The 12694-nt window shown below is 38.5% G+C and overlaps 1 protein-coding gene across 6 annotated transcripts in view; it reads left to right on the forward strand.

The window, feature by feature from the left end:
* Positions 1–12694, forward strand: part of robo1 (roundabout, axon guidance receptor, homolog 1 (Drosophila)) — a 257538-nt gene that overhangs the window by 88873 nt on the left and 155971 nt on the right. The window contains exon 1 of one of the 6 annotated variants that reach the window (XM_052575875.1): positions 6762–7572. The exons of the other annotated variants lie outside the window; for them this stretch is intronic. Coding sequence (XP_052431835.1) covers positions 7515–7572 — 58 coding nt within the window. The 5' untranslated portion in view covers positions 6762–7514. Of the gene's footprint in view, positions 1–6761; positions 7573–12694 lie in introns of those variants that run through there. 6 annotated transcript variants of the gene reach the window in all.

Here is a 12694-nt window from a genome sequence, read left to right on the forward strand (position 1 = left end):
GGAGCTTAACTCACCCCATGTCCCAGGAAATAGGGCCATCAGGCTAAACTCTCAATGCTGAACCAGGCTAATTCTGTCAAGAGTGACTGGAGTGCTGTGGAGAAAGAAAAGAGAGGACTAGTTTGAGATAAGAAGCTGGTGGTGCTGAGCTTCTCATTATTCTGCAACATGTTTGGCATGGGATAAAGAATTTAAATTTGTTTATTATTGTAGCTGAGATTAGGATGGGTGAAGGAATACAAAAATGGTCTCTGCGTTGCCAAGTGCTAGCTAAGCGCCATTTGGTATACAAGATTAAATGGCTTTCAAAATTTCAAGGAAGCAGTCATTTTTAAGCTTGAGTCATAAGTGGTATGCACTTTCCTGAAGGAAATAAGATGAGAGGAAAAAGAAAGTTCAACGCCTCCATTTTTGTGTTGAGTCTGGGGGTCCATATGGTCCCCTCATGACTGTCAAATGAGTTTAGACCCAATTTGCAGATTTAAAAATGAATAAATATCTCTTGCTGGAAATGCTGACATGTATCTTAGAAAAATTCTGATGCACATCTGACAAGCCAATCAGTAGCAATGCTATATTTAAAATGCAATTTCCACAGACAGACAACCTCCATCAGTTTATTTGAATACGACAGAAAAATCACCCAAAAAAATCTTTGAATACCTAAACCACACTACTTTAGAATTCTCCAAAACTTCCCAAACAAGGGGGTGGCTGTAGAACTTTCAGAAGTGCCAGTTGCCATAGGCAAAGTTGTGAAAGTGCATCCAAACATTTGCACATTTTATATTCACACTGTATTTCTCCCACATGCTGTTTTGCCATGGAGCAGTGAATGTGTTCAGTCATCACAGGCCGGACTTTCTGCTTGCTGGGGCATGAGAGTACGCAGAGGGTGAAAGTTCTCACTGAGTGTCATAAATCTGCATGGCACCTGCTCCCCCGCACTCCTTCGGCGCGTGTTGTGAGGTCAGTGGCACCGCATAAGCTGTACATCATATTTATAGTGCTCATCGCTGCAACCTGCGTGTTTTGGCAGCTGACGGCAGCAGGGAGACAGAAAGAACCCTTGCAGTGTTTCTGTCGGAGGAAGAACGTGCTTTTAAAAGCAGAGGACGTGAGAGAAGGAATGTAAGAAGTTTGAGAGATTGGACGTTGGAGCATGTGGGAAGGAGAGTGAGTTGAAAAGTAACTTTTTTGGCCATTACTGTAGAGATCCGTCTCATTTGTGAGTTCCAGGTGTTAGGCCATGTAAATCCACCAGTTTGTGGTGCAAATAAATCCACTTGAGGGAAATATATGAATTTACAAATACAGTAGCAGATGTTTTTGTACGCCAATGTGATTTGGAAAGTAAATGCTCAAGAATTTATCACTTTCTCTATAAACCAGAAGGAAGCATGGTGTGAATTTCTAAACCAATCAAATCAAATTGAAGTGCAGGGTTTTCAATATATTTGTTTCTCCGGTTGGGTCATTCTAACCAGTCAAAAGCCATACTTGCTTCAGTCTATTAGAATTAATATTTTAGACTCCATTTGAGACTCAATTTTTTGGTGTTGATTTAAATGCAGCATCTTGGTTTCTTGGGTTTTTTAAACTGGAAAATGGATGGAGGCAACTGTCGAGAATCACACATTTGCAAAGGCAAACCAAACTTTAGATGCACAACTCTTGTGCATTGATATGTAATGACATCTTTCTTTCATCCCAAAGATTGACCTTTAATACCAGTTTTTTTTGTAAGACCCTGTGTTTGTATCAAGAGTAATGTGGGAACAATCAGCAAAAGTGCCACTTATGCTTTCTGCACAGTCATGTTTTAATCATTACTCAGGATACATACAAGCTTTGATTAAAGAATATCCAGTTGTCCTTGCTGCAGTGTAGTATAAAGTTCCCCAGGTTTGTTCCCGCTCTTGCTTTGCGGGGCTACGTTAATAATTCAGCAGGACTGCTGGTGAGGGTCTTGTCCAACAGCTTGAAAGGCACCGATTGGTTGAATCCCCCGTTGTGAAGGTGGGGAGGGCACATTGAAGCCAAAGACAAAGGCACTACTTGGCTCGGTTTCTCTTAGACAGCTTCTCCTTTCATTTAAGCCTCCCCAACCAGTAAACCAATTAAGCCAATTAAGCATGAAAACACAATGCATCTTGTTCTTGCCAGTCTGCATAAAGGATACGGAAAGAGCAGGGTGACGTGCTTCTTTCTGATGAAGCTAGTTAGAGATTGGGACAAGCTGAAAAGTCCCATAGTCATCCGAAACACCATTGTTTCTTTGTTAATGTATCTGGATCCTGTCGGTCTGTTACTCCTTGTGCACTCATGCATGGCAGTGTGCAAATTAGATGTCGGCTCACAGCATATGGGAAACCACCAGTTCAGTCCGGTAGTTTTATCAATACACAGATGAGACACAAATTTGAAACAAAAATGCACAAAAATTGTCGTGCAGTTTTAATTGCGATCTTCACCATTTTCATGTCTCAGTCAGATTCTAGTGTCTCTGTCTAGGTGCTAAAGGGGATTCAGCCCACGCAGGCAAGCGGAAATGCAACAGCCTGTTTACCCGCTAGCCAAGCTTTTGTGTCTCCCAATTATGGCGTAATGCAAAGCTCTCACGTTCTTTTGCATTTCCCTCATTTTGCCATCTTGTCTTTTTTTTTTTGTAATGTTATTTGTTAGTGGGTTCTGCACGGAGGGCCTCTCTGAATGACAAAACAGAAACAGATTTGTTCAGCTCGTCCCCCAACCCATCCACCCCCATTTCTGAAAGCACAACACGGGGTTTGTAATGAATGAGGAGAATGTCCTTTTTATGCTGTTTTCGTACAATTCTAGTCCTTCGTTCTTTGTGTGCTTTCCTGTTGGATGTATTTTTGCCTTCTATTGTTTGCCCAAGAAATGTGTAGCTCTGTCACCTTTGTATAGTTTTTTTTCCTTTAAAAGTTCTCAGCACTGAATAATTTTTTTTTTTTGGGGGGTGATATTTTAACGTGAATCTGCGGTTGAACCGTATCCTGGTTGCAACCCAGATGGCCTTCCAAGAGACATTCTTTCCCAGAGACAACACTTGCGCTAAAGATGTCCTGAGAGATCGCCCAAATCCAGCTTGGTTGTTTTTTAGCCAGGCTGACAAGTCACGGAAGTTTTCTGCTTGGAGGAATCTCTGAGAATGACAGGGTAGCACTTAGCGCCCCACAGTGTTTCCCAGCCGATGTGGCCTCGTGTCAGAGGTCTAAGGGCAGAATCTCAGTGACGTCCTCACAGGATTCACTCCTCATCGGAGGTCCAAACAGATTTGTCAGTGCCCGTATGGAGTTTCTCTGTATGCATTATGGCAGACAGGCAGACATGATTTTGTTCTTATGGATTGATCCAACTGAATATATAACTAAATTACTTATTTATATAAGTTTAAGCTGGTTATTGCAGTGTTAACAAACAAATCTGCAAAACACCCCTTAAATCTTGGCCCTGGCTTTCCTGAATGAAATCCCAAGATGCACTACTCCCCTCCCCGATGAGATAAAAATGTGACATTTTCCTCTTTCATGTTTGGAAAGCGAGCTTTTCTTCTCTATATGGGGAGGATTGTTCTTGGAGAATGTTTTTGTTTTAGTCTTGGCTGTTTTGTTAGGTGATGCTGCTTGAAAAGGAGGCATAAAATAGTCTTAGTCAGGGGGAGAGGGAATGTGTTTCTCTCCGGCTCGCTGCGTGTGTCAAACCCTCGCCCCCATACCGACACAGCCCAGGGTTGATGAGGGGGGTCCGTCCACGTTGAAAGGGACGCCCCAGCATGGTGTCCGAAAGGGACCCCTTTTTCTCTTACCCACACAGAGGCATCACAAGAATAGAGAGAATATCCACCAAACCTTGCTTTGAATATCAAACAGAGCAAACAGGATAAAGGTTATTATGTGTAAGATATTGAAATCCGGAAAAGGGGAGTGGCCCTCGCTGACCACATTATCTATAGTGTCTCTGTTTGAGCTTGGCTCATTAAAAAAGTTCCATCATCACCAGATAAGAAATAAACCATCCGTGACAGGGAGTGAGGAGGTTTCGTTTGATTTCAGGGAAGACTGGGATTAAAAACAGGTCTGGAGTTACAATACATAGCGAATTGTATTTTTTTTTGGATAGCTCCTGGATCCCAGAAGGTCATCTGATAAAGGAAAGTTGGTGTCTTAAAGTAGATATTCATTTACCAGCTTCATTTAGCAAATTTTTAAATACTGTAATACTCTTTCAAATACTCCATGGAGCCCATTACTCTGGTCGTTTCTGTTCTGGCAATGTTCGTTATGATGAGTGTCCAACATGGTGAAACTCCAGGAGTTCCTCGCCATGCAAGCCTCAGGAACCCATCAAACCACTGGTGCAAGCGTCTACGAGGAAGCTCGTTAGGAGCCCATCACAGCCCCACGACTCCTCGTCATCACAACAGCAAGGCGCATAAATGCTCCCAGCTCTTCCAGAGTAAGTTCACATTAAATGCATGTGTCGGACATGAGGGTTAGATTAGCACTGAATTATGCCTGGAGTTTTATGCTTGTACGCTGATTTTAAGTTGTTTCATGCTGCTAAGAAATGTTGAGCTCTTTTGATGAGGGTTTAGCACTCAAATGAACAATATGTTAAATCAGTGAGGTCAGTTTTTGTGGGTTCTGGAAATGCTACACTGGAGGTTTGATGTAGAGGAACAGGAGAATTGTAGTTTGGCTGTCCTTCTGTGTTCTTAGAGGACAGGTGAAGGATGGATATTTGGCTCAGATGTTGGACGCACTCTTCTGTCTCCTCAGCATTAAACTGCCATAGCCACCAGTATGAGACTGTTTGACACAACTCTGGACTAGTGAAGGTCAGGAAACTTCGAGATGGAGATGTCACAATGTTAGGGGAAGCTTGATGTCAATGGACTGTTGTTTAGTAGTTTAGAACTATGCCTGTTTAGTGTTTTTTTATGGGGGGTGGGTGGGGGGTTATTATGTTTTTGTGGCATACTACCAGGGGAAAGATTAGACACACTGCACTGCATTTGTTTCAGATGTTCAAATGTTAATATATTTGATTGTGAAGTTAGAAACCTTTGAATCTAATGGGTGACTTGAAAAAGAAAGCGTATTTGTGGTGAAGAATCTAAAAAGAAAATGTTTATTTTTTTTTGTCACTACATAGCTCCCATGGCATTTATTATTTAGTTTTAATAATTATCCGAAAATTTGGAGACTACACAGAATGAAGAATGTGTAGAAGTCCAATTTTCACTGGTATAACAGTATATATTAGAATTTGTATTAAGTTGCAATTAAAATTGTAATCAATCACAGCCCTTTTTGGTTTTCACTGTCCTTTAGATATGATTTGCTTGAGCATATACTGATGTGGCTCAGAGGAATATTTCCGGCTATGCAAAAGATTGTGGATTTTACTCCAAATTGCATTTTGTCTGTTTGTTAGTATATTTGTTGTGGTGGATTATTTGATTACATTCTGTTTTGTGAGTTCACTGGAGCTGAAGTGAATTTAGATGAGAAAAGCATGTGTCTGCAACAGATTTGTGCAACAGGGCCAATGAAGGAAAATGAGGTATAGGAACACATGCAAACAGACATTGATAATAATAATAATAATGGAATTTTAGATTTAAGGTATACAATTGTAAAAAAAAAAAAAAAGTCCCCAAAACATGTCTAATTATGTTCATATAGCTGTATTTTTTTGTATTCTGAAACTCTCTGTGAAATCGGCTGCAGTGTAGTGGAGACCAGCAGAGGGCGCTGTTGGGTTACGCATGGCGCTGGCGTGCAAGATGAATGTGGAGTCACACATCCCTATACAGGTACTCCTTCGAAAGATCTTTTCTTATGTAAAACATAAAACAATAATAAATCACAACCTTAGTAGAGGCTTACGAGTTCAACAAATGCAATTTTGTAGATAAAGACAAACCCGCGCACGAACACGTTTAAATCAAGCCTTTCCAATAGATATGCAAATAAACTACTCAGTAAATCCACATAACTGCGTCGCCTTTTAAAATAATTAAGAGCAAATTATTCTGTTCCACCAAAGCGGGGAATGTCTTTTAAAATGTAAATTCATTAAAGTTTGATCAAACACACACTTGCCTTAAGGGAAACGTTTCTTTCACTGGCGAAGCCGCGCTGAAGAGGTTAATCAGTGTTGCCAGATCTCTTTGGAAAACTACAATGTAATAACTTGATTTAATTAATCTGCTTTATTGTAGCATAAACTTGCATAAAATACACCAAATGGGTCTGTATTGTGTTAAAGTGCATCTTAAATCAGTTATATAAAATCTATTTTCAATAATATATTATTTTACAATAATATTTAAAATGACCTACATGGTTAATGTATGGAATTAATATGTATCGAAGCGAAAGCATGGGGTCCTTCTGTGTTTGTTCTCCCCAGTTTGATACAGTTATTTTTTTTTTATGTAAATTTGTAAACATTCTATTAGATAACTCGTTTATTTTATGTGTTAAATTACACTGTGATTTTTTATAATCAAGCAAATACAAGTTACTATAATTAGTTACTAAATGTTAGTCGTTTTACACATTTGGGAAATGAGAAGTGCACACGTTTTATGAAAAGACTTTCTAAAAATATATAAATAAAAAGCATGTCGATTAAAAGCGGAACTGGCAACACTGAGGTTAATTCTCCCTAGGAGCAGTCCATTGTTCAGTCCTCGGAGGGGGAGCCTGGGACATACCATGCCGCTTACTATTCATGCTGTTTGAATGAAGTACCGTTGTTTCAAATCCCCTCAGTCCGAAGTGACGGGGACCTCAATGCATAGATCCAAATATTGAAACACTGAGGGAAAAACTGAAAGAAGATGTAAAAACAACAGAGGTGAAATATTGGAATTACATTTGAATTTACAAAGCAATGGAAAAGTGGAAGTGATCTACATCCAATGGACTTCAGTCAGCAAATTCTTCAGCATCAGCTTCTGCTGTTCCATTGGAAACTGAAGTTTCTGAGCTCGAAATGACTTATTCATGTTGTTTCTGAACGATGTGACACTGGTCGCTTTTCTAGGCTGGGGACCTCATTACATTTAGAACTTTGGAAAAGAGTTCGAGTTCGTTTCTTTTCATTGGCTTTCTATGGGATCTTTTGGGATGCGATCAGCGGATACAAAGTGATCAACTCTGCGCTTGCAGAATTATTCTTTTTTTGGAGGTCTTTTAAAAATAAACTTTTTTACGATTGATTTCGAGCTTTTCATTCATTTTGGACTCATGGAGTGCGTGTTTGAATACATATAAACTGGATTACTATCAGATTAACAGAGACCTTTAAAGAAAAAAAAAAAAGCTGCGAATTTGCAGAACACTCGAGTATTCTGGAAAATATATATTGCATTTGGATATGAAGGATCAAAAACGCACAAAACTCTGATTTATTGTTATCTTTTTTTTTTTTTCTTGCGGATTACACACATTTCCCTAAACGCGAATATTTGAACGATGAAGGGGAGAGTTATTGGATTCGTGCTATTTATCGCATTTATACACGTTTGCACAGGTACGTACTTTTAGTTGAATAATATATTTTGAACGAGCACTTTCTGCAAAGTAAAAAAAAAAAACCCCACTTGATATGGTTCCAGTGAAATTTGGTGAACGCTTGACATTTGCGAGTCTTTCAATACTGTGCTGATAAGTTGCGTATATAGCCTAATTTTGTACACGTTTATGTGATTCTGTTTTATATCTGACTTTACTGTATCATTTTCAAATGCTCATTACCTAGTTGGCGAAATGATCAGGAAGTTATTTTTGAACACTATCCCCTCATTTATCATGCTCTGCTAATGTAACAGTAGTACTCACTGAAAGGCATTATCTTGGCATGCTTGCTTAAGAATCAAAACGTTTACTTTGCTTTAAGATCACGATGTTTCCGCAGACTTAAGTGAAGCATATGAGAGCATTAGTGGCCTGTCCTATAACTGTGCATGAGGCGTAACTTTTATTTGCTGTGCATTTAAAACCTGTCATTGAGCAACTGCTAGCTAATTCTCGTTAGCTTTTAAAGTTTTTGTGCAGGGAAAAGTGAAGAATGAGAACGGGTTTGTCTTATTTTGTGGTGCTATCCTGGCAGTGTTGGTCCAGTGTTAATATGCTAAATCAAAGCCGATGTCATTTTTTACTTCAGTCAGCATTAGTAAGAAACAGCGCTCCCTTGGTTTTGACTGGAAAACTCATGTCAATCTTTTATAGGAAGTGTTGGAACCCTGTAGAAATGTATTTTTAAGTCTTCTTGTTACAAGCCTGGTTTTTAAAGGTGCTAAAAAAAAAAAAAAACTGATTAACTACTGTTAAGGTAGCTTATATTGTGGATGCCTTGCTTCCTTAATGTGTTTCGTAGTCATGCTAAACCTGTTTGTCTTGTTCTTGTGAATAAGAAAATCATTTGTTGCTTTAACCAAGCATTTAGGCAAAGTTCACTTTGGCTCTTGAAGTTTTTTTTGCATCATTATTATTTTTACATTCAACATTCTGATCGCCCGCTTGGTTTAAACCATCCCATAGCTGTGCCTAGACCACCTCAATCTGAGATCACTGTCCCTCCTTCAGTTTCCAGTCTCTGGCAGGCCCGGGTGGAACTGCTCTGAGCAGAGATTTTGACAGAAACCTTAAGCCGAATGTAATAGACCTGCATAATCCCGGTTGACGTCGCCCCTGATCCTCTTTCTTCACAAATAACTGACTAAAGCTCTGCTAAACCAAACTATGACCCTTTTTTTTTATCTGCAAACCTGGTAACTCTGTCACAGATTTAACTGGATTCCTTTCTCTTTGGGTTTTCGGGCATGTCAGCATAGACCTGGTGCTCACTGCATGCTTGCTACTTTGAGGAAACTTCTCTGTCAGCCAGGTCCCATTGACTGTGAATGGGTCTGTTTGCAATGCTGCTTTAACACCGTGATTTAAAGAGACAGTCTGGTTTATGACTTAAATCGTTGATTGCTTTATTTTATTGCCTCAGTTTGCTTTGTGATTATCGTTGAGTCTGAAGTAATTGTGTTCAAGTTAAAGCCTGGAAGAATATTATAGCTTTAAACTCAAGTGTGTCATTTTCAAGTAGGCTTACTTTTAAAATGCTTTCTTGTCATTTAGCTTATATGCAGAGACAACAGCACTGCAAAAAACTGATTTTTCTGAGCTGTAAATAAACAAAGATTATTGGAGTACCTTTTACAAGGAAATACTATTTCAGTCTTTCTGTTTCAATATTTCATGTATACTACAATGTATGCAGATTCTTTGTAATTCTTTGTGAAATTTACTAGCAAGTGAGCCGTTTCTCGGTTAATTTCTTGAAAATAGCAGTGTTAAAGAGATTGTTTACTTCAAAATGAAAATTTTATCATAATGTTGGTCCGAACCTGTTTGAATTTCTTTCTTCCATTGAGCACAATAAGATGTTTTGAAGAGTGTTGTTGACAAAACAGTTGCAGTTAGCCATTGACTTCCATAGTAGTTTATCCCCCAAACTATGGAAGTCAATGGCCACCAGCAATTGTTTGGTTGCATTCTTCATGATATTTTTGTTTGTGCTCATAAAATTACAGGTTTGAGGGTGAGTAACTGGTAACAGAATTTAAATTTTTATGGGTGAAGTATCCCTTCAATTAATTAGCTAATTAATAATCGCAGTTTGCTTGAGCATCCTGACCATCCATCACTGGTTCAACCAATAGCATGAGTTTTGGGCAGGGCTATCTGTTTGCCTGTCCAATGGCAGATAAAACCTATTTAAAGAATTGTGTTTGGTGCCTAAATGCCACACTTCAGCTTAACAATTGGATTACTTTCTGTGATTATATTGTGCAATTCTACATACATACATAGAAAAGAGAGTGAGAGAGAGAATAAGAGTAACTAGATGAATTTACAACTGCAACCGTATAAATAAAACATAAGGCAACAAATTACAGACTTTTTACGTCTGCTCGTGATTACAAGATGAAGTGATTGCTTGATTAATGTAATCAGAAATAAACAGCTTAAATCATGTCTATCAGCGAGCTGAAACAGAGAGGAGGATTGTCGAATGAAGTCGTATTTCACCAAGGAAATTAATTTGGGGGAAAGCATGGATTCCTTTCCCATGTGCCTTGCTTATATTGGATTCCAATGGAGTCGCTCCGAGAATTAGCTGTGAGCCGCACCACTGCTGAGAGGCATCTGCGCTTTGAGGAAACAGTGTAGCGCTTTAACAAGCACCCGCAGGGAGAAAGGTCAAGGGTCACGGTTTGAACTTCATGGTAGGGCTCATCTTCTCTGAGAGATGGAGAAACACAAACTCTTCCCGGTTGCGTTCAGGTACAGAGCTCTGTAATTATGCTAGGCATTGTAAAAGCATGTGCTATCATTAGATCTGAAGACAACCGTGTCAAGGACGGCTTGTGTTTTGGCACAGTCAGCAACGGCGTTCGTGATTCGAGTCTTAACCGCCGTGCTTACAGTCAGCTGGAAGATTTCAAGTGCCGTTGAAGGACATGGCGACAATCCCAACTGTAGATTGAGCGAGGAACCGGATGTTTTTGCCAAAGAGCGTTGACATATGAGAAGTTGGTGTTGATTTCTGGCTACTGAGCAGTGTTTTCTGCTTGTGACAATGAATGATGGTGTTGTTCTAATCATTGTCTGTTGTACAGTGAGGCCTGTGAGGACTTGCTGATTAGCTCATGGCTGTTGTGAGGCTGGGAAATGATAGTTAAGACAGAGCACATCCGTCATGTGGCCCTGATTCATGTCTCACCGCAGGAGCCCGTTTTATTACTGTACGTCAAACTGTCCCTATTAGAGGCTCGAATGTCATCTGTCAAGAATTTACCAGCTCTTCCATGACCTCCGAAAATCGGCGGCGCTTAACCCAAAGATGCAATCCTTAATTGATAAAACAGCAAATCGAGATTTTAAGGCCGTGACAAGAGGCTTGTGTTGAGGACAAATTTGAGACTGTAGAAATATAAAGTGGCTGAAAATATGCTACCAATACTTCATGCATGAATATTTCAATATGCAATCTTGCAAAATGTCCAATAATGGCAATATATTTACATTTTAGAAATGATGCATGTTCCTTTACTCTGTTTTTACATCTTTATTACCTTTGCTGTTGAATGTAGTTTTTTTAGCAAATGTAAAAATAAATATAAATTGTAACAATTATATATATAAATATATAATTTAGTTATAATAAATGCCAAAATATTATAATATATTTAAATAATTATAATTTTACAATTTTAATAATGATAGTTTGAGTTCTATATTCACTAGCATGTAAAAGTTTTTTATTGTAATATATTAAGATATTTACTCTTAACAATGAAACATCTTTTAGGATTAAAAAAATTATGCAAGCTTCTTTCCGCAGTTTTTTACATTTAGATTACCTTTGAAGACACTGTTGAATGTAATTTTTTAGCAAATTTTCTAAATAAACATAAATGTTTTTATAATTTTGTATATATATATATATATATATATATAAGTAATAATAATTAATGAAAAAGTATGAACGTTTTTTGAAAATTATTATAATTAAAAAAATAATAATTATGGTAGTTAGGAGACCTTAATTCACTAGCATTTATAACAGTTAACTTAATTTTTATTGTAACATCTTAAGCTGTTTTAATCAGAATTGACAAATTATTTTATGCATGCAGCTTGTTATATAATATTATTTCAGCGACTGCACAGAATATCTCGATTTCAAGCTTGGTGTTGATAAAAAAAAAATTTCATTTAATATTTACACATTTTTCAGTGAGCTTATTTTTTTTTCAATAAGATTGCTTTAAATCGTCTTGGTGTGACAGAAACATTATATGTACACAGATTCAATGTCTTCTTTCAGTTTATATGATCAAAGAAGCATTATTTTACAGAAAATTGTAAAATAATTGGTCAATGTATAAGGCATGTCCGACATTTTTTGTAAAAATCGTTGAGGCGTACCTTTCATCATCTTTGCACTTCATTGTCAATCAAACAGGTTGAGCCAGGAAGCAGAGACTGTAAACTCAACAAGATAAAACTGTACATGTTTGTGTGAGATATAGGTTAAATGGGCGGTCCTAAAAGGAAGCACAGGGTATTTGCATCCTCTCAAAGTGCCGCACATGTTCTCTGATCCTCAGAGTGGGTGTGTCCATATATGTAAGGCGGCTAAACAGAGAGAGAGAGAAAGAGAGTAAGAAACAAAAAGAAAGCACGAAGGAATCCATCAGATGAACCCCTGCGATGTGGCATGGTGGAAGTTGGGATAGATGGTCTCCTAAGTGCAGATAATAAATTGTCAGTGTCTGACGGGGCACAGCAGGCACTGGAGGCCAATTAATGACCTCTGGTCTCACAGGTGAGCGATGGATCTGTCTCAGGCGCTCCTTCTCTCTCTCTCCACTCAGGACCTGCACACTGGCCTTGACGATTCACAATATGGTGTAATGAAATGATTTCTAGATGATGAAATCCATGCGTGGTCGCCCTTGCAATAATAATGGTAATAAGAATATCATCAGCAGCTACAGCAATACTAATAACGATATCGGGGGGGGGGAAAGCCAATTTTGACAAAAAACACCAGTAGTTGTGGCGATTTCCCATCAGGAAGTAGTCTTTGAGAA

The sequence above is a fragment of the Carassius gibelio genome, chromosome B15 (assembly GCF_023724105.1).
Source record: "Carassius gibelio isolate Cgi1373 ecotype wild population from Czech Republic chromosome B15, carGib1.2-hapl.c, whole genome shotgun sequence".
Lineage (NCBI taxonomy): Eukaryota > Metazoa > Chordata > Actinopteri > Cypriniformes > Cyprinidae > Carassius > Carassius gibelio.